This window comes from Macrotis lagotis, chromosome 3 (genome assembly GCF_037893015.1).
Source record: "Macrotis lagotis isolate mMagLag1 chromosome 3, bilby.v1.9.chrom.fasta, whole genome shotgun sequence".
Taxonomy (NCBI): Eukaryota; Metazoa; Chordata; class Mammalia; order Peramelemorphia; family Peramelidae; genus Macrotis; species Macrotis lagotis.
This window is the reverse complement of record NC_133660.1, coordinates 173,124,286-173,147,170: the sequence shown is the minus strand read 5'-3', so window position 1 is coordinate 173,147,170 and position 22,885 is coordinate 173,124,286. Positions and strand designations below refer to the sequence as shown.

The following is a 22,885-nucleotide window of genomic DNA, read 5'->3' as shown; positions in this document are numbered from 1 at the left end:
AAGCTTATCTGTACTTTGGATAACATTATTTTCATTTCCAATTTCTATTAATAGTGCTTTCCCATGTAGCCAGTTATATAAAAGTAACTATTGACATTTACTATGTCCTATTCCACACCCGTAGTCCACCATCTCTCTACCAAGGGAGAAATCTATTTTGATACTGGGTGTCAAGATGAGTCATTGTATGAATCTTAGTGTCCCCCCCCCACTTTATTGTGGTCATTTTTCTTCTTGTTTATTTCATTTTGCATAAATTCATCTCATTTTTCCAAATATCTGCATTCCATTATATTTTGCATGTCAAAATTTATTCAACCTTTCCCATATTGACAGCTACCCACTTATCTTCCAGTTTTTTGTTACCCCAATGAGGGCTCTTGGAAATATATTCCAAATCTTTCTTTGTCATTGACTTAATTGTTATAAATGACCTAGTACAGGCATAACTAGGTCAGAGGGTCTTAATAGTTTAGTCACTTTTCTCATATATTTTGCTATGTTTTTAACCATATCCCAAAATGATCATATCTTCCACTTGTTTAGGTTTATCGTGCTTGCCTAGAAGCATGGTCATATCCCAGAGCTCATTTTCTAAAAGCAGCCCAAATTTCTTAGGGAATATGAATTTGGATACAGAGATAAGATTTGGATGATGTGCCAAGAATGTCCAAATTCAACATCTTTAACTACAGAAGAACTCTAGGATTATATAGTTAGTCTCATTAGAAAGGCAGGAACTTTGCATTGTTTATAATGTAGGTACAGTACAAAACAGTGGAGAAAGGGTACACACAAACCTAAATTTATTTGGATACAATACATTTATAGATGATCCAGAGATAGAGAAAATCTCCACTTGGACTACCTGAATCATGAATATTCTAGCAAATATAAATCAGATACTTCTCATAGTACCAGCAATGTATTCTGAAAATTAGATTGGTTGCAGTTTTATAGATCCTGTTTTCTAGATGAGGAACCAGAATTGTGAGCCTTCAATGTCTGACTCAAATCCATGAAACCATTAAGTCTCCGAGTCAGAATTTGAACTCACATCTTCTGGCTTCAAGGACAACCCTCTTTCTCTTGCACCATTACTGGACACAAATGAATACACAAGCAATTCCAAGGGTCATTGGACATTTGTAACATTAAGAAAATGACTTCTGAAACTAAATCACTGCTTCCTTCCTTTCTTACTCCCCACAACTTGGTTATATTACAAGATCAATCATTCAATCAACAATTACTAAGGCAATGACTTAAATGTGGACAGTGCAAGAAAGAAAAAGAGCACTGGGGACATAGATCATACAGAAAATGAATAATTTCCTTATAAATAAGTGAAATCTTTTTAGATTTTAAAGCTTAGCATCTACATTTCCTGAGTTACTACAAACAGATTTGGAGGAAGTGACAAGGGACCTGTATGTATTCCTGCCGATGTAGTATGAACACCTAGAAATAAAATGTTCCTTTTGTGTTTTCAAAATTGGGCACCATTAACATAAGAATCAGGAAAGAAATACATAACTATGATAAATCATAAAATCTGTGAATCAGTTAATGGAAAAAATGCGAAACAGAACATTTTTCCAGAAGAAATAAATTTTGCATTATTTTATAATCTTTTGCTCAACTACTAGATACATTTGACAAGTTATTCATGGGAAAGAATTTATTTATATCCTATTGTATTAGGTGAAATGAAGATTTTAAAACATTACTATCATTATAGGTAGTTAGTAAAAATTTACATACTAAGAACTTTAACAATAGGATAGAAGGTTTTTTTTTACAATTTTGTGGTATATTTGTTGTTTTATTTCCATAAAACTTATAAACTTTATAAAATTTATTAAAATCTCCTTTGATGTTCTTGTTGAATCAATTCAGTTGTGTTTGAACCTTCATGCTCATTTGGCATTTTCTTGACAAAACTGTTGGAATGGTTTGCCATTTCTTTCTTTAGTTCTTTTTACAGTTGAGGAACTGAGGCAAACAGGGTTAAGTGACATGCTGAGAGTCACACAATTAAATGTCTGAGGCCAGATTTGAAATCATCTTATAAGTCTCCCTGATTGCAAGCCCAGAGCTCTAACCAATGTGCCATCTACCTGTTTATTATTTGAGAGAAAATTTACTATTCTTTAAAATGAGATGACAAAAATAACTATGGCACATTGCAAATAGATATGAAGGGTGATGGACAACTTATTTTCATGTATGTGTTCTACTGATGACAGAGAAAATCCAGCAAATAAAATTGTTCTGAACCAAAAGAAACTCTTTTGAAGTTCTTTTAGTAAGTAAAACATTCCATAAAATAGGTTACTTTTTGAGTGTAAAAGTCAGAACAGAATGAAAAGTAGTCACTGATTTCTGGTAGGGCTACATTTAACCTGATTTTTGCTCACTAACTAGAATATCAGGTTAGGAGGCTTTAGAAGAGTGTGGCACTTGGAGCCAGCAAAGCTGTATTCAAATCCCAATTCTAGCTTCTTGACCCTGAGCAAGTCACAAATTTTTAAAATCTCAATCACCAATTCTGTAATATAGGAATAATATTACTTGCATGACTTATTTTCACAGGATTGCTGAATGGAGAATACTTTGTAAATCTTAATGTATGAATATGAGTTATTATTATTTCTACATAGTAATTACTAGGTAGTAAAAGATTTCATACAGCTAAAATCATATTTGGTTTACTGAAGCAAATGGCCTGATATTCTGATTCTTTTTTTATATATTTTTGTAGGGCTTAGAGATCTCTGAAAACAAATTGTGCCAATCTGTGGGGAAGGATTTCTACACTTGCAGTGATGGAGAAATCATTTTTCAAAAGAGCTACCATCTGACTTACCAAGTCTAATGGGTCCCACCTGTCCTATAGTTTCCTGTGATCAGGACCATTCTTTATGATACTATTTCAAACTTACTTGCTATGTGGCTTTTGCTAAGACACAGAATCTTTTTTTTTGTATTTTAATATATATCCATCTTTATAAATATGCCATCATTACTGAGAGTATTTAGGATTCTTGTGAAATAGCTAAAGGGAAAATTGTAGAGTAGGGTGAAAGATTTGATGTATTCACAAAGCACTGCTACCTCTCTTGCCAAGTTGAATAAGAAATTGCTTGCTGATTTCCCCTTTCCTTTGTGACCTAAAATTCTGATTTATGATAATAGATGACACCCATTTCCTCTATTTTACTTAGCACTCCTGCAGAACTACAGGATTATTAGTACAAAATGTATTCCAGAGGCACATAGAGCTAGTGCTACCTGAGTAACTTGGTGTGTCTGAATAGTTGCCTCAAATATTAGGGATGCAAGGACCAACATCAATGAGAGTTTTTTATTAGACTGACTCACAACCTTTGGTTCACTGGAGAATATCTGACAGGGTTTATGAGAGCTTCTCTCTCAAGGTTTCTTGTCAAAGCATGATAACCTTGGATGAAATTCCATCATATCATGACTCACCCCACCCCCATCCTTCAAAAGACCTAATTTTATGACCAATAAATTATTCAATGCTATCTAAATTATAAATGCCAATATATGAAAAGGGATATTTGAACTAGGAAATTCCTCACATGAAAAGTAATTTATTATGTTGGTTAATATAGACAGCAGCAAAATTTAAGAAAATAATACTGCTAATATAGTTTATTAATACCTTTCCTATAGGGGTGACACTAAAGAGTTCAACAAAGAGTTTTATTGTTTTTCAGAGAGACTCTACAAACCTCAATCAAGTGATCTGAAATTCTGTAAAACACATGCTCGTTCCTTAACTTCAATTTCCTTCAGTAGTTTTATAGATCCCTTAGGCCAGACAGAGCAGAAACAGATGGCGCTCTGGAGAACTTTACAGTGCATGCCTGCAATACCACAATAAATTTAAAAGTTTTGCAGATAGTGAGCTTCTGGTATTAATCCTGACATGAAATGGTTCTGAGTGTACTATGGTACTTTCAAATTTTTTAATCTGTTTGCTAATCACATCAGCTAAAATATTTTCAAAACTCATTCTCAAAATTCAAAAACCCTGGCAATATCATTCAGACAAGTCAGAAAAGCAGACTAGCATCTGTTTATATACCATCGTGCTTTTCCCTAAGGCCTACCTTGCCCCATAAATTGTTCTACTGGTGTGAAAAAATACAAGTCAGGTCTGAAAAAAAAGGTCTCCTCTTAAATCACAAACATATTTGCCAGAGAAAAAGAAGACAACTGCATATTTAAGGGAGTAGGTAAAACATGCCATGCTATTTTTCCCTTTATTATTTTTCTTTCCCAAATGATTTTCTTGCTGATACCCTAAGTTTCAAGGATGTCATGACAGTTCCTTTAAAAAAGTTGAATATTTCAATTATTTGAGGTTCTTACACAATTGTTCATTTTTCTGAAGAACATAGCTAAGGATTGTCATACATGAAGGCTCCTTGTAAATGACATTTAAAAGCAAGTAAATTTAAGGAAAATCTTTCCCAAATATGGATTAGATCAAAAACTTTATTTCCACCAAATTCATATGTGGATTGAGTACCAAAATATGGCTGAGACCACAGTAATCAAAATATACAAGAAAAAAAAATAACAAAAACACCAAATGCCACTTTGATATGGTGAAGTCAGAAGGATGCCCAATCTCAAAGATTTCTAGTGGCAAAGAACCTTCACTTTTGGATATCTACCTGCTTGAGTGGTTGGTGGCGTCTCCTTTATCTCTCTGAAAGTGAGATGATTAAGAAGAACAACAAGAAAGACAGAAGGGAAACAAAACTGATAGGGGGAAGAGTGTGGTGGATATTAAAATGTTAGGAGTGAAGTAGGTGGTATACAATAGAAGAAACTATGGGGGGAAACAAGCAACAGTTATTCTAACTTCAGGAAAATAGAGACAGAAGATGATAAGAGACAGAGGAGTCTTTGAACACCAGGAAAGGTAAATATCTACCTAAACAGTAATAAAATACTTGCATGTTTCTGGATTGGCAGGATGGGAGAAGAGGGGGGAAGGTAAGAGAAGATCTTCCATATCTCAGTAGCCCTTGAAGGTCTAATTTAAGTGGTAAATCTTGGATTATTTTAAAAACTCTTCTAATAAAGATATTTGGTGAATGATAATGGTTAATGGGGTTTTAAAAACTGAAACTTTCTTTAGAAATTATAGAATTCATTCTGATCTTGGTGTTGAAAAGAGATAGTGGTGACTCTGTGATCAAAGAAGGGCAAACTCAGAACAAGAGATTGGGAATTCTGAATTTTGACCCATCAGGATTGGTGAGAACAATATTGGTAAGATTCACAATTTTTATGGAAACTGAGGATTTCTCAGAGAAATAAATAAGTCTTTCAGGTTGGTGTGACTCAGAGAAGCTGATTGGGGCTGAATATCTAAAGAAAGGAGACAATAATTCTGAGTAATTTTGTGAGCAAAAGATGGAGCCTATGGATAGCAATGGACTGGAGTTTGGTTGTCCAAAGGGAAAGCAGTTTCAATCAGGAAAAAAGAAGACAACCTAGACATCATCCATATAGCATCATGACTCCATGATCAAGGCTGATGAATAAAAAATACTTTCAATCTTAGGGTTGAGAATAAGGGTAAATTAGGAAAAGAAAATGCAAATGATTCTAAAGGCTTGAATTAGGCTTGAGTCTGCATTAAACTGAATTAGGTAATATGAGCTATATCTGAGATTTTCTTGCACCACTGCAAAATAATTTGTATAATTTAAAAGGCCAATTAACTTAATTCGAACTTCCAACTTAATGCAAGAATATTTACTACATTATTTCTGTCAATAACCTAGTCTCTACAGCAATACTTCCATAGGAAACTAATCATTTTATGCACTAGACTATGTTTTTTAGAAAGTTTTCTTATACTTTGTTACAGTTTGCCTTCCTTTCACTTATTGTTTCTTATTTTGCCCTCTGGAACCAGTTTTTGTATCATGGACTCCTTTAGCAGTTTAATGAAGTTTACAGGCTCCTTTTCAGAATTTAAAAATGTATAAAACTGCATACACCAGATTACAAAAAGGCTGATCAATTGTATTGAAATAAATATCAAAATTTTAAAGAAAAGCAACAAAAAACAAAGTTTGTGGAGTCCAGGTTTAGAATCAATGCCCCAGAGAAACACTGACTAAAATTATCTTCCTGACTACCATATTCAATATTTAAACAGCTACTGTGTCATCCTTCCCTTTTAGGCTTAACTTCTTCTTGGTTACCCATCCTTAGTCTCTTCAATAAAGCATAGAATGAGATGGTTTTTAGATTGATGAAAAAATGAATAAATTCAAGTTTTTTAGTATCTCTCTCTTAATATTTGGTGCCCAAAAGAGAGCATAGTGTGTGCCAGATGTTGTCTGACAAAGGGTAAAGTGAGATAATTGATTTTCATTATTCAATATTAGTATTCTATTATTGCCAAGACCATATTAAGTTTTATTTTTGTTTAGAAGCCTCACTATACTGTTGGTACATGTAAAACTTGAGAATCACCAGATTTGTTTGCAACTGTTTTCAAACCCAGCCCTGGGTCAAGGATTATAATCCTATAGGTAAAGTTTTAGGAAGAAATTTCCTCTCACTTCAAACTATTTCCTTCCTTCCTTCTGTTGCCTTCAAAGGTGGTGGTAGGGCAAAATAAGCCAAATGAAAGGGAAACTGACCAAGAGCACTTCTGTTTGTGGGCTGCCATGTTTTATTACAGATATGATGTACAAAGTCAAACACTGAGCATGAGGGTATAATTTCAAATAATCCTGATGACTAGAATTTTCTCCGAACAATACAATATTGTTATAAACATTAATAGATGAATAGCACAAGTTTTTTTTCTTTTTTTTAAGATGGCAGATCAATTTGTTGCTTATATGTATAGGTATCTGTGTGTAAATACAAATGTTTTATTTTTAATCTCAATAAAATTAGGTACAGATAACATATAATAGCATAACTATTCTTTTTGTAATATTACTTAGTTTTACATAAATAAAAATGATAGTTACCATATACCAGCAGAGTGATAATTTGGTATAGAAGGTAGAGAGCTTAGCTCAGAGTTAGGACAATTTGGTTTCAAGTCTTTCCTATGGCTAGTTGGGTAACCTAGGAATATATCAATGCTGCAGGCAATTAACTAGAGGTACAGAGTAGGTGTTGATTTATTATAACACCTATTATCCTATAAGTTAGGAAGTGATACTTAGAAGACATTCACTAAGAGAATTTGAGATAGTCTTTCTTGAGTGTAAAGTGATTTGCATAATGGCATGTTAATAGAGACTACTTTTGCATTACTTCCTATTCTTTACTACTTCTAGAACTGTCCCAACTGAACAAATAAAGGACTATACAAAAAAGACCAGGGAGAAATAAAATAAAAAAATAAAAAATAAAGTCCTGTTAGCACTTAGCAACACATTTGAAGTTGACTAAAAAGTGATGTTATAATATTCATTTCATTATGAATTGTAAATAGTGATAACACAGGTCTCAAGAGATAAGACAAGGCTCAAATTTTCTAAAATGTGGGGTACATTTGAGGGGAAGCAGGATAGGATGCTGTAAATAAGTAATGTTGTGAATATTTTTAATACAACTCCCATATAAATATATCCCATTTTTCAATGAAAATAAAAAAAAAATAGAAATTAACACAGCAAATTTATTCTAATGGGTCTGTATGAGAGAGATGGGCATAATGCAAGTGCAACATCACTGGACAGATGGTGAACCCACACATAGAGGATAGTGAATGATTTGTATCATGACCCTCCCTCCTTCCCATATACCAGGCTTCAGGCAGACCCAGGGTCCAATCTCTTCTTTGGATTCAATCAAATGTACCCCATTCCAATCCCATTAAACAGATCCATCAAGTCCCTGAAAGGCAGGGTCTCACCAATTCTGTGGGCCCCTCTAACTCAAGCCTGAGCTTGGGTGTCAGACTGCATAGAGTCCAGCTTAAGTCTACTAATAATTCTTTTTTTTTTTTTTTTTTAGTTTTTGCAAGACAATGGGGTTAAGTGACTTGTGACTTGTCCAAGCCCACACAGCTAGGTAATTATTAAGTGTCTGAGGCCGGATTTGAACTCAGGTACTCCTGACTCCACGGCTGGTGCTCTATCCATTGCACCACCTAACCGCTCTTGAGGAGGCAGAGGTCATGGTGAGAATCTCATACTTTTGCTCCGCTGTGGTCCTAGCTATCAGGGCATGTCATAATAAAGAGATTTAAATACTTAAAAGGCCATTGCATTTTCTTTTGAGAGATAGTATGGTAAGCATAGTTGAAGAATCTGGGATCAGATCCTGCCTGTCCTACTTGATACCAAAAATAGAAATTGCCATCTAACAGAATTTCTATTCTTGCCCTTTTTAATTCAAGTTTTGCTAGCAATCAATAAAGACCTCTATAGTTAAAAGATCTCTAGATTTGGAATTAGGAAAAATTGTTTCAAATTTTCCCTCTTTTGCTAACTACCCATAAGACTTTGGGCAAATCTCTTAACCATAGTATCTGCAAAATGAAGACATTTAACCATTCCTTTCAGCTCTCAATCTAGGACTTTTATGTTTTTACATTTATCTCATTAAAATTGTAACTTATATGTGCCTTAAGAGTAAATGATGCTTAATAAATGTTAAATGAAACTCAATTGTCTTGGGTGCCCAAGTCATTTGAAATGAAATTCATTAAAATAAAATGAAAATAAGAGAACAAAAACTAAGGTAAAATGACTGTCATGGGTGGGGGGGAAAGAAGTTAGGCCAATAGTGCAATGTCTATTAAGTAAAAATAAAGAATAGGACTGAACTTTCTGAAGGGCCACTAGATAAATATAGTCTTTAATTTGATTAATGTAATAATAAAGAGGACTGGGGTGGTGAGGGAAAACCTTGTTCTCTTTTTCTTAAAATATAGGTCTTATAAACTGCAGAGATTTTTAAACTGGGGGTCTAGGAACTTAAATTTATATATTTGATATTTAAATATTTGAAATTTAAATGTTGATAACTATTTTAAAATGGTTTTCTTTGACAATTTAAATATTTTGTCATATGCATTTAAAAATATTATTCTGAAAACGGAACGAAAGGTTTCACTACAATGCCAAAGGGTTCCATGATACCAAAAAAGGTTAAGAACCTTTGTCCTTGGGTCTGAATGGTTACATGCTTCAAAAAAAGTTTTCACATTAGGTGGAAGTGAATGTTTCTTGATATGTCTGGTTTCATTGTAAAAGTATCAAAACCTTCTCCTGAATAAACTTAACCACAAGAGTTTTTTTAAGTGCCTGCTTTCTGCTAATTTATAAAAAGCAGAATCCTGTCAGATAAAATTTCATGAAAATGATCTATAAACCAGACTGTCAAAAGTGAAAGGTACTCAGGGCAGTACTTATGGACAACAAATACAGCAAAACCACTGGAAAGGTTTCCCGTTACTGCAGCAACAGAAAGCACGGGAACACAGCTCACGTTACGTGGATTTGCAAGTTACTGTGAGGTCACAGGAAATCCTGAAATGTTTTCCACATTTTCTTTCATACATTTTATGTCAAATTTCCTGCAACTGAAATCATAAACCATCATCCTGCTGGAACTTCTTCTGAAAGAAAGGAGATCTTCTGACACTCCCTCCTGAACACCTAATAACTCAATTCCTACTCCTGTAACAAGACACTGAAAGATAGGATTGAAAATAGGCTATGATAAGGCTGAAATGTCAAATGTGTTGAATCTTTCATAATGAAAACCAAATTGATATCATTAAGACCATTATAAAAACTACATTTAATGGGCCAGTGAATGCCTTTTACTAGAAAAAAGAATAACATCACAAATCATTACATTTAGTAAGTATATATGTTTATACTCAATATTCCTCCAATTTCAGTTCAAGATGTATAATTGGGTTTAACTACACATTTTATTGTATAATCTGTGTAAGCAATATATAAATGTATATACAATGTTTCCAATTCCTTAAAAAGGTACCTTTTATTTTCCCTAAAATGATTGTGAGAGGATAGGTAGAACATGGGAACCTTGGAAAAGTAAATGCTTTTTACAAGATTTATCATTTAAAACTACAGAATTCAAAAGCAGTTCAGGTCAATGAAAAATGATGCTAAAATGTGAAGATTTCACAAGTAAAGTAAAATCTCTAGGTCATCAATTATGGACAAGAATGTTTAGCATACATTACCTCTCCCGACATATCAGGTGCCATAGGAACAGCAGGCCATAAAGATGAGTAGATTCCAAAAAACACCACCCAGAGTGCAATACTGCCCCAAATCGCTATGTGACTGAACTGTAAGGGGGGGGAGAGAAAAAAGAGGGTGTTAAAGTTAGTACATTTAAAAAAAAGTGTTGGCTTATTATTGTTTCAAGGAAAAGATGCAAATGTAACTTCTATAAATCCCTTCTAGCTCCTGATTTTATCCCAAAAGGATTATTTTCAATATTTTGAAAATAATATTTTTTTCTCCCTAGGGGTTATATAGCTATTCTCCATTCTTCATTCCACCCCCACAGTCACAGTATATACTGTACTAGAGTTATGAACTAAATGAGAAACTTGTGTGTGCATAGTAAATGGAAGCCAAAGAAAAATGTCATTTCACATAAACCACTAACCTCTAGAGAAAAAGACTCAGCTGAATTAATCAAAAATGCTGCAGAATAAAGAGAACTCTAGTGTGTATATCTTTAGAAGTAATCTCTGAAATATATTCAAATGAGGTCACACCCTACCATCTTTTAACCTTGGAATCAACTTTGCAGTTTTGTTTCAATTCATCATTAAGCTTTTGTGTATTCTCTACAACATCTTTTGGATTTATCCTTTTACTGCCCAAGTATCCCTTGGACACTTAAGAAACCACAGCTGCTCCTTTTATATGACCTATCAAATAAAAGTGTTAACTCACCTGTTCATTACACCAACCTCATTTTTTAATATTTGAGATAAATTGTCAGTTTCGTCCAAGAAAACCTAGTTGCCCCCTCTCCTTGCTTTGCATATACCATCTCCTTCCTCTAGGTCCCTTGCTGTAATTTAGAATTTCCTCAGTTGAATTCATATTATTGCCTTCAAAATTTTCCTCAAAAAATACCTTTTTGAAGAAACTTTTCACTGATTAACCTAAAATCATACTTTCTCACGCTATATCTAAGCTGCATTTAGTGATTCTATATGTGTATGTGTGTGTGTGTGTGTGCTGCATTCATTTGTTCTCAATAATGTTTAGTTGTCTGGTTTTCTGGCTTAAGCTTTCTCTTGGGCAAGTTAAACAACAATTTTGTTGGCAATTGCTTAAAAATCTTTCTCTTCTACTTTGACTCTTTTTTTTTTTTTTTTTTTACAAATTACGGAGTTAAGCCCATAGTAAGATCTTGCTTGACCTTGAAATATTTCTTTTTGAGAGGCAGCACAGGACTGATTAGAGTTTAGGTAGTGCATGTTTCATCTTCCACGAACTAGCTGCACAATCAAGAGAATCTAAGGTTTTTTGAAGGCAGAGACTATTTAGTTTTTGGTCTTTGCATCCCTAGTACCCAGGTATACTGTGGACCATAGCAGATGCTCAATAAAAAACCTTCTGTATTGATCCATGGCTATAATAAGTATTAATGACTCAAATATAGACATATATTGCTTTATAATTTCCAAAATATTTCAATGTTTCAATTTTTTTCACTTGTAAAACAGTTTAGATTTCAAGAATTCTGTATCTTTTACTATTCTAAAAGCCCAAGATAACTGTATTTTTGTATCCTCATATCCTTTTACCCTCACCATAACAATAATGCAATACTAACAGCAGTGAAATTGTCCATCCATGCTTATGATTGACTACTTTGGGTCTACACAAATTTATAAAATAGAACCTTAGATTTTAAATATCAATTATTCTGTGATGATTAACATTTCCCTTCTGAATGTTATGTAAAAAAAGGCCAATTATATAGAGAAAATAGAATCATTATTAGATTTGTAGTCAGAAGACTAAACCCTTATTTGATGACTTAGAATCTATTATGTTCTTGGACAAATTAAATCTCCTTGAGCCTCAGTTTGTTTAGCTGAATGAGGGTAATAATAATACACCAAACTACAATTTATTAGACTTTCTCAATCTCAAATGTGAGAATCTATCTATCTATCTATCTATCTATCTACCTATCTATCTATCTATCTATCTGAAACAGTCCCTTGTCATCCCAAACAAGTGTATGAGAAATGATCATCATATATAACTATAGAAATACAGGTAGAACTGATTTTTCATTATCTACTATCCAAATTATGATTCAACCCAGTTAATCAGTATTTATGTCTAACCTCTAGTTGATTTGGACTCTTTGTTAATAAAGCCTCAGTTATAGTTTACAGCCCACCATGATGGGAAAAGGAAAAAAACACTACCAAAACTGATGGAGTGAGGACTCCATCAATTGCTTTGCCTTAGACTGAGAGCTGCATCTGTCTCCAGCATGTAGTGGAGTAAACTTTTGGGAAGGAGGAAAAGAAGATGGAGACTCAGGATTTCTTTATCATTCTTGAGTTGGTTTGTTTAAAGTGAAACTTTAAAGGATGGAAAGATCATTGGACTTAATTCTGAAGACATGAATCTGAGTCCCAGCTCTGGCACCAGTCTTGAAAACTGACCAGGTCCTTTAAGTATATATTTATAGCATGGAGTTTCTATAATAAAACAATGATTGTGGGACAACATTAAATGTGAACCATTGCTATTTGTTTTGCAGTATAATGAATTTCCAAGTTAGACATAACCATATTCAATTTAAAATGAACAAAACCAACTATAATTCTTTTGGATTATTTGCTGTTTTGAATTATCCATCCTACTCCTTGTATTAATTAGCATGGATATTTGAGAATGAACTGTATATAGACGCTTATCTAAGAATCTAATGGTAACTTGCTGGATTCAATTATGGAGTTTCAACTATAACAAAGATATCATTTGACATTTATATTTCTATGGCTCTGGAAAATTATAAATTGAGATACAAATTACCCTACTATGAGAGGTTAAGTGCCAACATCTGCCAAATCTAACTAAGAATTCAAAACTCTTGACCAAAGGAAGTCCATACAGAGAAAAAAAAGCACATATACATACAATTTCTCATTTACATAGGGCAATCTATGGACTAGGTTTCTAACCCAATGCTTTACAGAATGCATGACATGGAAGCTAGTAAGTTCTTAAAGACTATATTAGTGGAGTGTAAGTTTTGGCAGAGCCTAAAGTTGGAAAGACTGTCCTCAGTGACTGAAAATTACACAAAGAAGAGGTTCTTTACCAGAAGGCTGACCACCAAGTAATGAACTGTGCTCATAGTAACTTGTGAAACCAGTTACTAAGGCCTAAGGGAATTTTCGGCTATATCAATTGAAGATATATCCAGAAAGATAAAAATCACAAATTTTTGGAAGTACTCAAAAGTGATGGTAATATCTAAAATAAAGGAAAAAAAATCTAGCAAAATCATAAATGGTGCATATTTCATTCCTTTTCTTTCACTTATTTTTTCCTTCGGTCACTTAGTCACTTATTTTCAATCTCTTCCTACTGGCTCATTTTCTATTGCTCACTGATATAATGATATATTTCTGATATACTGAAAAAAATAAAGGGATCACTTGTTTTTTCCAACCCAACTAATTATTGTTCTTTATCTTTTATACCCTTTGGAGCTAAATTATTGAAAGAGAATCTCCCCAATTTCTTTTTTTTATTTTAATTTTAATTATTTTAATTATATTTATTTTTGTACAAATTATGTTTTTTTATGCATTACTAAAATATTTTTGCTTAAGAGTAAACATAATAGCCCCTTCCCCCAAAATATAGACTCTCATGAGCAATAAAAATAAAGTAAAGGAAAGAGAAAAAAATTAAGATTAAAATAAAAAAAATAGGGGCAGCTAGGTGATGCAGTGGACAGAGCACTGGCCCTGGAGTCAGGAGCATCTGAGTTCAAATTTGGCCCTAGACACACGATAATCACCCAGCTGTGTGACCTTGGACAAGCCACCTTAACCCCATTGCCTTGCAAAAACCAAAAATAAAATAAAATAAAATAAATTAATAATAATAAAATGTGCTTCAGTCTGTGTTCCAACACCACCAGCTCTGTCGTGGGTGGATCACATTCTTTAGGATAAGTCCATCACAAAAGCGACTTCCATATTTTTCCACTGTTGTCATTGCTGATCGTAACTCCCTTCATTTGTACTTCCCCACCATCATACACTATATTTTTCCCTCTCCTTTCACTCTGTCCCTCTTCTAAAATGTACTGTAGGGTAGCTGAGTGGCACAGCAGACTGATCACCAGCCCTGGGGCCAAGAGGACCTGAGCCCATATACCACCCCTTAGGCCCAGCAACCACCTGGCCCTGTAGTCCCGGACAGGCCATGCAATCCCAGTCCCTTGCAAGAAGTAAAAAAGAAAATGTGTTTATATCTGACCACTCTCCCCCACAGTCCATCCCCTCCTCAATCACTTACATCCCCCCCTCCCATCCCTCTTCTCTCCTTCTTACTCTAGATGTCTATACCCCATTGAGTATATATATGCTGTTTCCTCTCCAAGCCACCTCTAATGAGAGTGAAGGTTCCCTCATTCCCCCTCGCCTCCCCCACCCCTTCCATATCATTGCAATATCTCATTGTAATAAAAAAAATCTTTTAAGTCCAAACTAAAATTCTATCTTCTAAAGGAAACTTTCCCCAACCTTCTTAATTACAGCACTCTTCTTCTTAGTTCTTATTGATCCTATATATGGTTTGCTCTGCATATATTTGTTTGCATGTTGCCACCTTTATTAGATTGTAAACTCCTAGAGGACAGGGACCATCTTTTGCCTAAATCTACACCTAAAGTAATTTAATCCCAAGTAAATGGCACACAGTAGGTGCTTAATACATGTTGATTACATGTCTACATTCTCTACTGAAATAATTGCTTATGTAAGTAGAGCTTCCTGCTTTCATTATTTTGAAGTCAAATAGAAAGATTATTTTGCTTATAATTAAATGAGACTTGTGAGAACCAAATATTTGTAAAATGCCAAGATTTACAAAAGAATTGTGAATAATAATCACAGAAGATTCTTTTTCTTGACTACTTTTATAAATATAAGCAAATAGACATAAGAAAATTTGCTAATTGTTTTTACTGCTGCTAATACATGGTATTAGACTTTTAGACACAATTCTAAAAACAGGAAAATTGGCATTATAGGTGACTTTTTGAGCATTATCATAAATTACAAAAAACACAGATAAAGCTGCTGTGTGAGGGCCAGCATAATTAAATCTAGAGACATTCATCCCATACTATTATAGCCATTGTCATTCCTGACTTCTTTAAAAATATTATAATGACCATTTATTGCTTTTAAATTCCCTTTATTTCACAAGATTCTCTTGAAATCCAATGTTTAAAACAAAGTAAAAAAAATCAGTTCTGCAAAACTAACCAAGAAGCCTACCAAATCTATATGCTTATTTAATTGCTAATCAGTTCACATATTTTCAGTGCTCCCTTGTATTCTCCATAGTCATAATTTAAATTGTAAGTAATATTACATTATAATTATGTACTACAATTTATTTAGCCATTTCCCAAATGATGAGTACATACTTTATTTCCAATTTTTGTTGCCACCAGAAAAGTACTATTAGGAATATTTGGTTATAGATGAGCCTTTCTTTTTTGTCCTTGACCTTCTTGGTATATATATGCTCTGCAGTGAGATTTCTAGGTCAAAAGGAACAACCATTTTAATCACTTAAAAGAACAACAATTACTTTCAAGAATGGCTGGGCTATTTCACAGCTCTAGTAATGGTGTATTATTGTCCTTCATTTTCCCACCAGGTTTAACTCTTGACTCCCATTTCTTTCTCATCATGAGGGAGCATCCTTCTCAACTTGGAATATCATGCTACTCCAGCAGCCATATGAATGTGAAAGATAACTTAGGCTTGACTGATTGGTTCTTCTCAGAACTACTATTTAAAGGAAAGTGCCCAGGGCAGCCATGCCCTTAATCCTTTGCAGACTCCATTCCTGACCTGCTGGACTTTTCCCATTATTCCCCTCTCCAAGCTCCTGCTGGTACCACCTCCCCCTCCTCTTTTTCTTTTATGTATCGTCATCTTCCATTAGAATCTGAGTTTCTTGAAAGCAAGACCCTTTATTTCTTTTCATTTCTACATGTAAACCTACTTCTTAAGACAGTGTCCTTGTAGCACAATGAGTAGAGAGCTGAACCTGAAGTCAGGAAGACTCTTCCTAAATTCAAATCTGTCCTCAGACATTTACTAGTTGCTTGACACTGGCCATTTAACCACCACCTATTTGTCTCAGTTTTCTCAACCAAAAAATGAACTAGAGAAAGATGTGGCAAATCTTTCCATTATCTTTGCCAAGAAAACTCCAAAGAGGGTCAAAAAGAGTTATAGACCTGATTGAAATAACTTAACTACAACCACAACAACCAAATATGCTTATTAATATGATTTGAATTGACTCATGAAAACTCTTCAGCATCAAACATTTTCATCTTTTGTCATCTTTGGCAATTTGTTGGATGTGAAACCTCAGAGTTGTTTTGATTTTTATTTCTGAATTTCACTATAACTTCAAACACAGAATTCTATAATAGATTATATGCATAACATCTATTGTAGAAATACTGTTTTATGGAAATTTTCTTTTAGAATGTTAAACAAAAATAAAAATTTTCTAATTTTAGAAAATAATCTCATGAATTAGATATGAAAAGCACACATAAACATTGCTGCAACTAGAAAAAAAGCCTCTTCCTCAATAAAACCCTCAAAATTCTTAGCAATGAGTTATGCTTTTAGAAATTGGGAATGACTGCTCCAGACATCTTTAGGAAACTGAATGCTTACTATTCTGTCACTGGCTGACTTGAAAAAATCTTTTTCTTTTTTTTAAATAATCATTTTCAAGTTACTGGAACTTGAAAAACTACTCAAAGGAAAAAAAACGAACATCAATTATGAAAAGCAAAATGTAACTTCCCATCTGTGTCAGAAAGGCATGAGACTTTAATGTTGCTGGGGAACCCATTTGAAAGTTTTAATTTTCATAAAATTCAAAAGAATGATTATTTCAAATACTTCAAAGGATCTTTGACTTTAGAGATGGAGATATTCCTTTCCACTATACAAATAACAACCTGCCCATGTCATCTCATCAACCTTGTCCATGTTCTGATCTCCATGAATTCTCAGAAGATAATCTTTTGATTCAATTTGTAAGAATAAGAGTAATCTCCAACAATGAAATGGTTAAAAGGACATGAACATGCAAGTTTCAAAAAGAAGAAATCCAAGTTATCAATAATTATGTTAAAATGCTCTAAATTACTAATAATTATAGAAATGGACATTAAAGTAAGTTTTGTGGTTTTTCCTATCAGGCTGACAGAAAGTACAAAATCACAGATGTAGTAGGGACTGAGGGAAAACAAGTACATTAGGGCACCTTTAGTAAATCTGTGAATTGGTCCTGATATAATGGGAAATCATTTGACACTATTCTCAGAAAATTAGCATAAGTTGGAGGCAGCTATGTGACTCATTGAATAGAATACTGAATTTAAATTCAGCCTTAAGACATTTACTTGCTGTGGATAAGTCACTTAATCTCTGTTTGCCTTAATCTACTAGAGAAGGAAATGGCAAACCATTCCAGTATCTTTGGCAGGAAAACCCCATTGAACAGTATGGTTCATAGGGTCACAAAGAGTTGGACATGATTGAACAAAAATAATAACAACAATCCAAAACTTAACAAACTTTCTAAATCCTTTGACCCAGCTACACAACTAATAGGCTTATATGCCAATGAAATCAAGTAAGAAGAAAAGGATCTAAATGTCTAAAAACATAAATGACAACATTTTTGATGTGGTACTTAAACATTGGAAACTAAAAGGACATCAACCTTTTGGGGAAGGGTTAAACCAAATGTGTCATATAAATATAATGGAACATTATCATACCTTAAGAAATGATGTAATAGACAATATTTCAAAGGGAACTAGGAAAGACAGCTATGACTGATACAGTGAGGTGAGCAAAACCAGAGAAAGATTTATACAGTGGTTATAGTATAAATAAAATTAATCTTGAAAGATTTTATAACTCAGGTCAATGCAATGATATACCATGAGTCCAAAAGAATCAATATGAAATAAGTCATGAGATACATTTTTGTACATGTTTAATGTGTGAGTATTGTGTCAGACTATGTAGCTAGGTATTGAAGATTCATATCTTATGCAAATGCTATACCTGTCCATGATATGTGTATTAATATGCTGACTTGATTGGCTGCTGATCCAATTGCGTGTCATTGTCTGGAGAATAGAAATTCTTTAACTACTTGGATTTTTTTAATGTGGATTCCCAGATGGGTTCCTTTTGACTGATTTTTGACTAATGAGGCTCTGAAATATTTTGAAGTTGAAGGTAGTCAGGATGTCATCTTTAAACAGGAACATCAGAAGGATATCACAATCTATAGAGAACTGTTCCATTTGGCTGTAAAGACAGGCCACAGAAGTGGTGACTACTTTTGGAAGCAAATCTTTCCCTCTGTTCTTCCTCATAGATAGCAATAACCAGAGAACCACTGAATAAAATCACCTATGTAATTTTATTGGTGAGTAATTTGATATAGTCTTGGCAAATACATGGGGAACATTTTCATTTCCTAATTCAATAATAAAGATAGAGAGATCCTATATTCTCCAACTTTTCAATCAATCAATTAATCAATCAATCATGTGAATGTAAAGCTGTAATTTGTTGTAGAAAACTATTTACAAAAACTATTTTTTCTTCTGTTTTAAACATCATTATGAATCATTCTAACATACATTTATAGAGAGGAGAGTCAATAGTTATTTGAAAATTTCATTATATCTTTGACTTTTTGAAATTTTTCTTTCAGATACCTTAAAACTGATTCCATAACACTTTCAAAATTGTGTCATTCTGGCATTTTGTTTTGGTTTTGTTTCTTCTATGAAACCCTATATTTTTAGTGATAGTACTTTAGTGATTCTCTATGGTACAAAAAAAGGAAACCAGTCTCGGCAGAATCAAAACAGAAAATTTATAAAAGGGAAACGAAGGGTATAAATGGTTGTGGCACATTACCAATAATGATCTGTACAAAAAATGTCACACATAAGTTATTATCCAAAAAGTAAATGATCGAAAGGTAGATGGGTTAGTCAGGTAGTATGACCAGTAGTAATAGATGCATTGTAGCTTGTGTGATGTTTTGTTACTCATATGATGTTAAAGACAGATTCTAAAATTGCAGGACTTTGAAGGGATTCCCTATGGAGATTGATGGTAGGATGTGGATAAATGGCACAGAAAGAAAGCCTGTGTGAGTTGCAATAGGAATCATATGTAGGACTAAACACATTAATGAGATTATAAAACTAGCAATATACTTTCTTAAGTCTAGTGTCTCATCCTGGTCTTTGTCTTCTTTAGTACTGCCTCCCCACCGATTGCAATTTTAGGGATGAAATTTATGCATTGATAGATGTATTCCATTTTTGGCTTGTTATTTTCCTCTCAGTTTCATCTATAAATGTTCTTGTAATGTTTTGGATTAGTTTGGTCTCATGTTATGTTTTCTCAGGAGTAATTTCCCATTCTACCACTCTGCTATTTTGCAATAATTCAATTTTCAATTGTATTACAACATATTATTACAACTCTTATCCACATACTTACTTATATTTTGCAAATGAGTTTGTGGCAAAAACCAAAATTGCTCTTGGCTACCTAGAATCTTAGTAAGTATGGAAAATGAGTATTTGCAGAGCAAGAGGTTTCTAAGGTTTTTGACCTTCTTGCTATAATTACTACTTTCTATAAGTTAAATACTTTAAGGAAATAATGAAAGCTTGTGTTGATATCTTTTCCATGAGCAAATGTAGATCAATAATTGTACAAATAGGTCAACTTAGAGCTTTTGTGACAATATTCTGAACCATTTCTAATTGGATGCTGAGTTTGACCCTGCTCCAATAATTTGATTGGCTTGACTGCACACAGACATGACATGGCTTGGAAATGAACCTTACCACAGTATCCAGTCATTTCCTGTCTCTTAAGACATAGCTAATATCATTTTTTTGTAATGTTCAGAACTTGTCAAGTATATATATTCTGACTTTTCTGGGAAAAAAATCTATAGTATTATCTGTAGACATTTCTGGTCTTTGGTATCTTCTGTTTCTTGATCCTGAACTCTTGGTTGCATTCTTTTTTTAAAAAACGTTTTTTTCTATGACTATATTTCCATTTAACTCCAATTATATTCACTTATTTTAAACAATCCTGTTGAATTCTTTGCACAATTTCTCTATTTCATTATCTCTGTAACAGATGTTGGCACCTAGCCATAATTATCTTCATTATTATAGGTCTGCTATTCAACAATTTAATCCATATCACATGTTTTAAAATAGATATATTAAAAAAAACCACATCAGATAAGTGATCCTGCAAGAGATGATTTTTACATAATTTTGAAGTTTTCATAAATGAAGGGAATTATTTAATTAAAAATTAAGGATAAGAACTAAACTTTTGATTTCATTGATATAAGGAAATGCTTTCTAGTGCAATTCATTATTTTTCTGGAAATAGTCTTACCAAGTTGCAGAATACTAAAAAGTTCAACAACTTGCTTGGGATCACATATAACCACTATGTGTCAGAAATGAAATTTTAAAATTGGATCTTCTTAGCTCCAAGGCTGGCTCTCTAGTCACTGTGCCATGCTTTCCAGATACTATGAGGCTAGTATTAAATTTCATAAGTTCACTTTAATCTTTCTAAAACTGGAGTGAAATACAAGAAAGAAATATATTTAATAGCAAACAAGAATATTTTCTGAAGAAGCATCTAATTGACATACAGAAAAATTCTAATATTTGAATGAAGTATTTGATTTGAAAGTACAGTTGTTACATAAAACTGTTAAATAGGAAAATAATGCATCACAAAGAAAGTTACTTGGAACTAAATGATTCAAATTAATTTTATAGATATTAAGGATAATGAAACATTACATATATGTATAAGTTGAACAGAAATAACCAATAATAGCTGAAATGGGCATTTTGTGTATATATATAATAGATTAAATATTTAGTCCTTACTTATGCAAAATTTTAATTATCTTTATAAAAGTAAACTTTCTACCACCTCTCAGAAATCTAATATCCTATTATTCAACAATGCCTTGTTATTTGAGAAAAACAGTAATGAAACAAGATAATAAATACATTGCATTTCTTGTCAGTAAATTTTAGATAACTTGATGTAACAGATGTGTAATAGACAAGTGCAAAACTGCAAATTCTCAATAAGCAAAAACTATCTCTGCTGGGCATAGGTTGGACTAATTGATCTCTGAGGTTCCATATCATGCTTAAATTCTTTTTGAACTTAGTCTGCTTAAAAAGGCAATGATGTATATGTTTTAAGATAATATTTTATAACAAATGAGTAAATTTTTTTTAGGTTTTTGCAAGGCAAATGGGGTTAAGTGGCTTGCCCAAGGCCACACAGCTAGGTAATTATTAAGTGTCTGAGACCAGATTAGAACCCAGGTACTCCTGACTCCAAGGCCGGTGCTTTACCCACTATGCCACCTAGCCGCCCCAATGAGTAATATTTTTTAAAAATCTGGGTCATGGGTTGTATAAGTCTCTATTATCTGGAAAATACACTTATTTGGAATATCTGGTTCTTAATTTTAAACTTGGTAGCTTTCTTATTTACTAGCACATTGTCCATGTTAATAAATGTTTGTTGAGTGAATTATGCTAGGCAATGTAGACATTTTCGCAAGTACATGTTATAACCATTTTTTCTCTTCATTCTTTTATATAAGAATACTTTATGTTTTGGAAATCACATAATTAGAAATGAAAAAGAAAAAATGGTAACTATTAACACAGCTTTTCATCTTTTTTGTTTGTTTTTTGCAAGGCAATGGGGTTAAAATGACTTGCCCAAGGTCTCACAGCTAGATAATTATTAAGTGTCTGAGGCTAGATTAGCACTCAGGTCCTCCTGACTCCAGGGCTGGTGCTCTATCCACTGAGCAACCTACCTGCCCCAGCTTTTCATCTTAATGTAAAATATTCTTACCAAAGTCCAATATGATGTTTCCAATCCAGCTTTCAAACACACAGTGATCACTACAAACTAAAACAAAAAGATAAATTGGTTATTTCATTTTATTTCCTTGACTTTTTTCAATTTTGAAAATGTTCATTATTATTTATCACAGAAACAGCTAATCACTTGTTATTCATCAATTAAAATTTAAAGTTAGATAGGATGTTAGAATTCAATTAATCAACCCCTCAACATGGGGAAACAAAAGGTCTTTCAAGTGACTTGATCAAATTCATTGCATCACAGCAAAATCTCCAAATTCATCTAGCTTTGTTCTTAGAGAGAAGATCTATCATATAATATATGTCTGGACTCAGACTCAAAGCCACATTAGTTAAAACACCTGCCAGGGGTTTGTTGGCATCATTTTAGTTATGGAAGTACACCTTTAGGTCACAGGTATCAGAGTAAGATTTTAGGAAAGCTACAAGCAGAGGTTTTTTTTTTTAAAGCCTAAAATTCAGAGACAATAAAGAATTCATATTATTACATTATATTTGTTATAGGGAAAAATATATTGAACCTGAAGTTGAGAGATCT

At 33.2% G+C, this 22,885-nt stretch overlaps 1 protein-coding gene across 6 annotated transcripts in view; it reads right to left on the bottom strand.

Moving 5' to 3' along the window:
• ATP8A1 (ATPase phospholipid transporting 8A1) overlaps window positions 1-22,885 on the bottom strand; it is a 290,003-nt gene that overhangs the window by 28,028 nt on the left and 239,090 nt on the right. For all 6 annotated transcript variants that reach the window (XM_074229523.1, XM_074229525.1, XM_074229524.1 and 3 more), the window contains 2 exons: window positions 22,316-22,372; window positions 10,250-10,357 (listed from right to left, as the gene is read on the bottom strand). In XM_074229523.1, coding sequence (XP_074085624.1) covers window positions 10,250-10,357; window positions 22,316-22,372 — 165 coding nt within the window. The remainder of the gene's footprint in view (window positions 1-10,249; window positions 10,358-22,315; window positions 22,373-22,885) is intronic.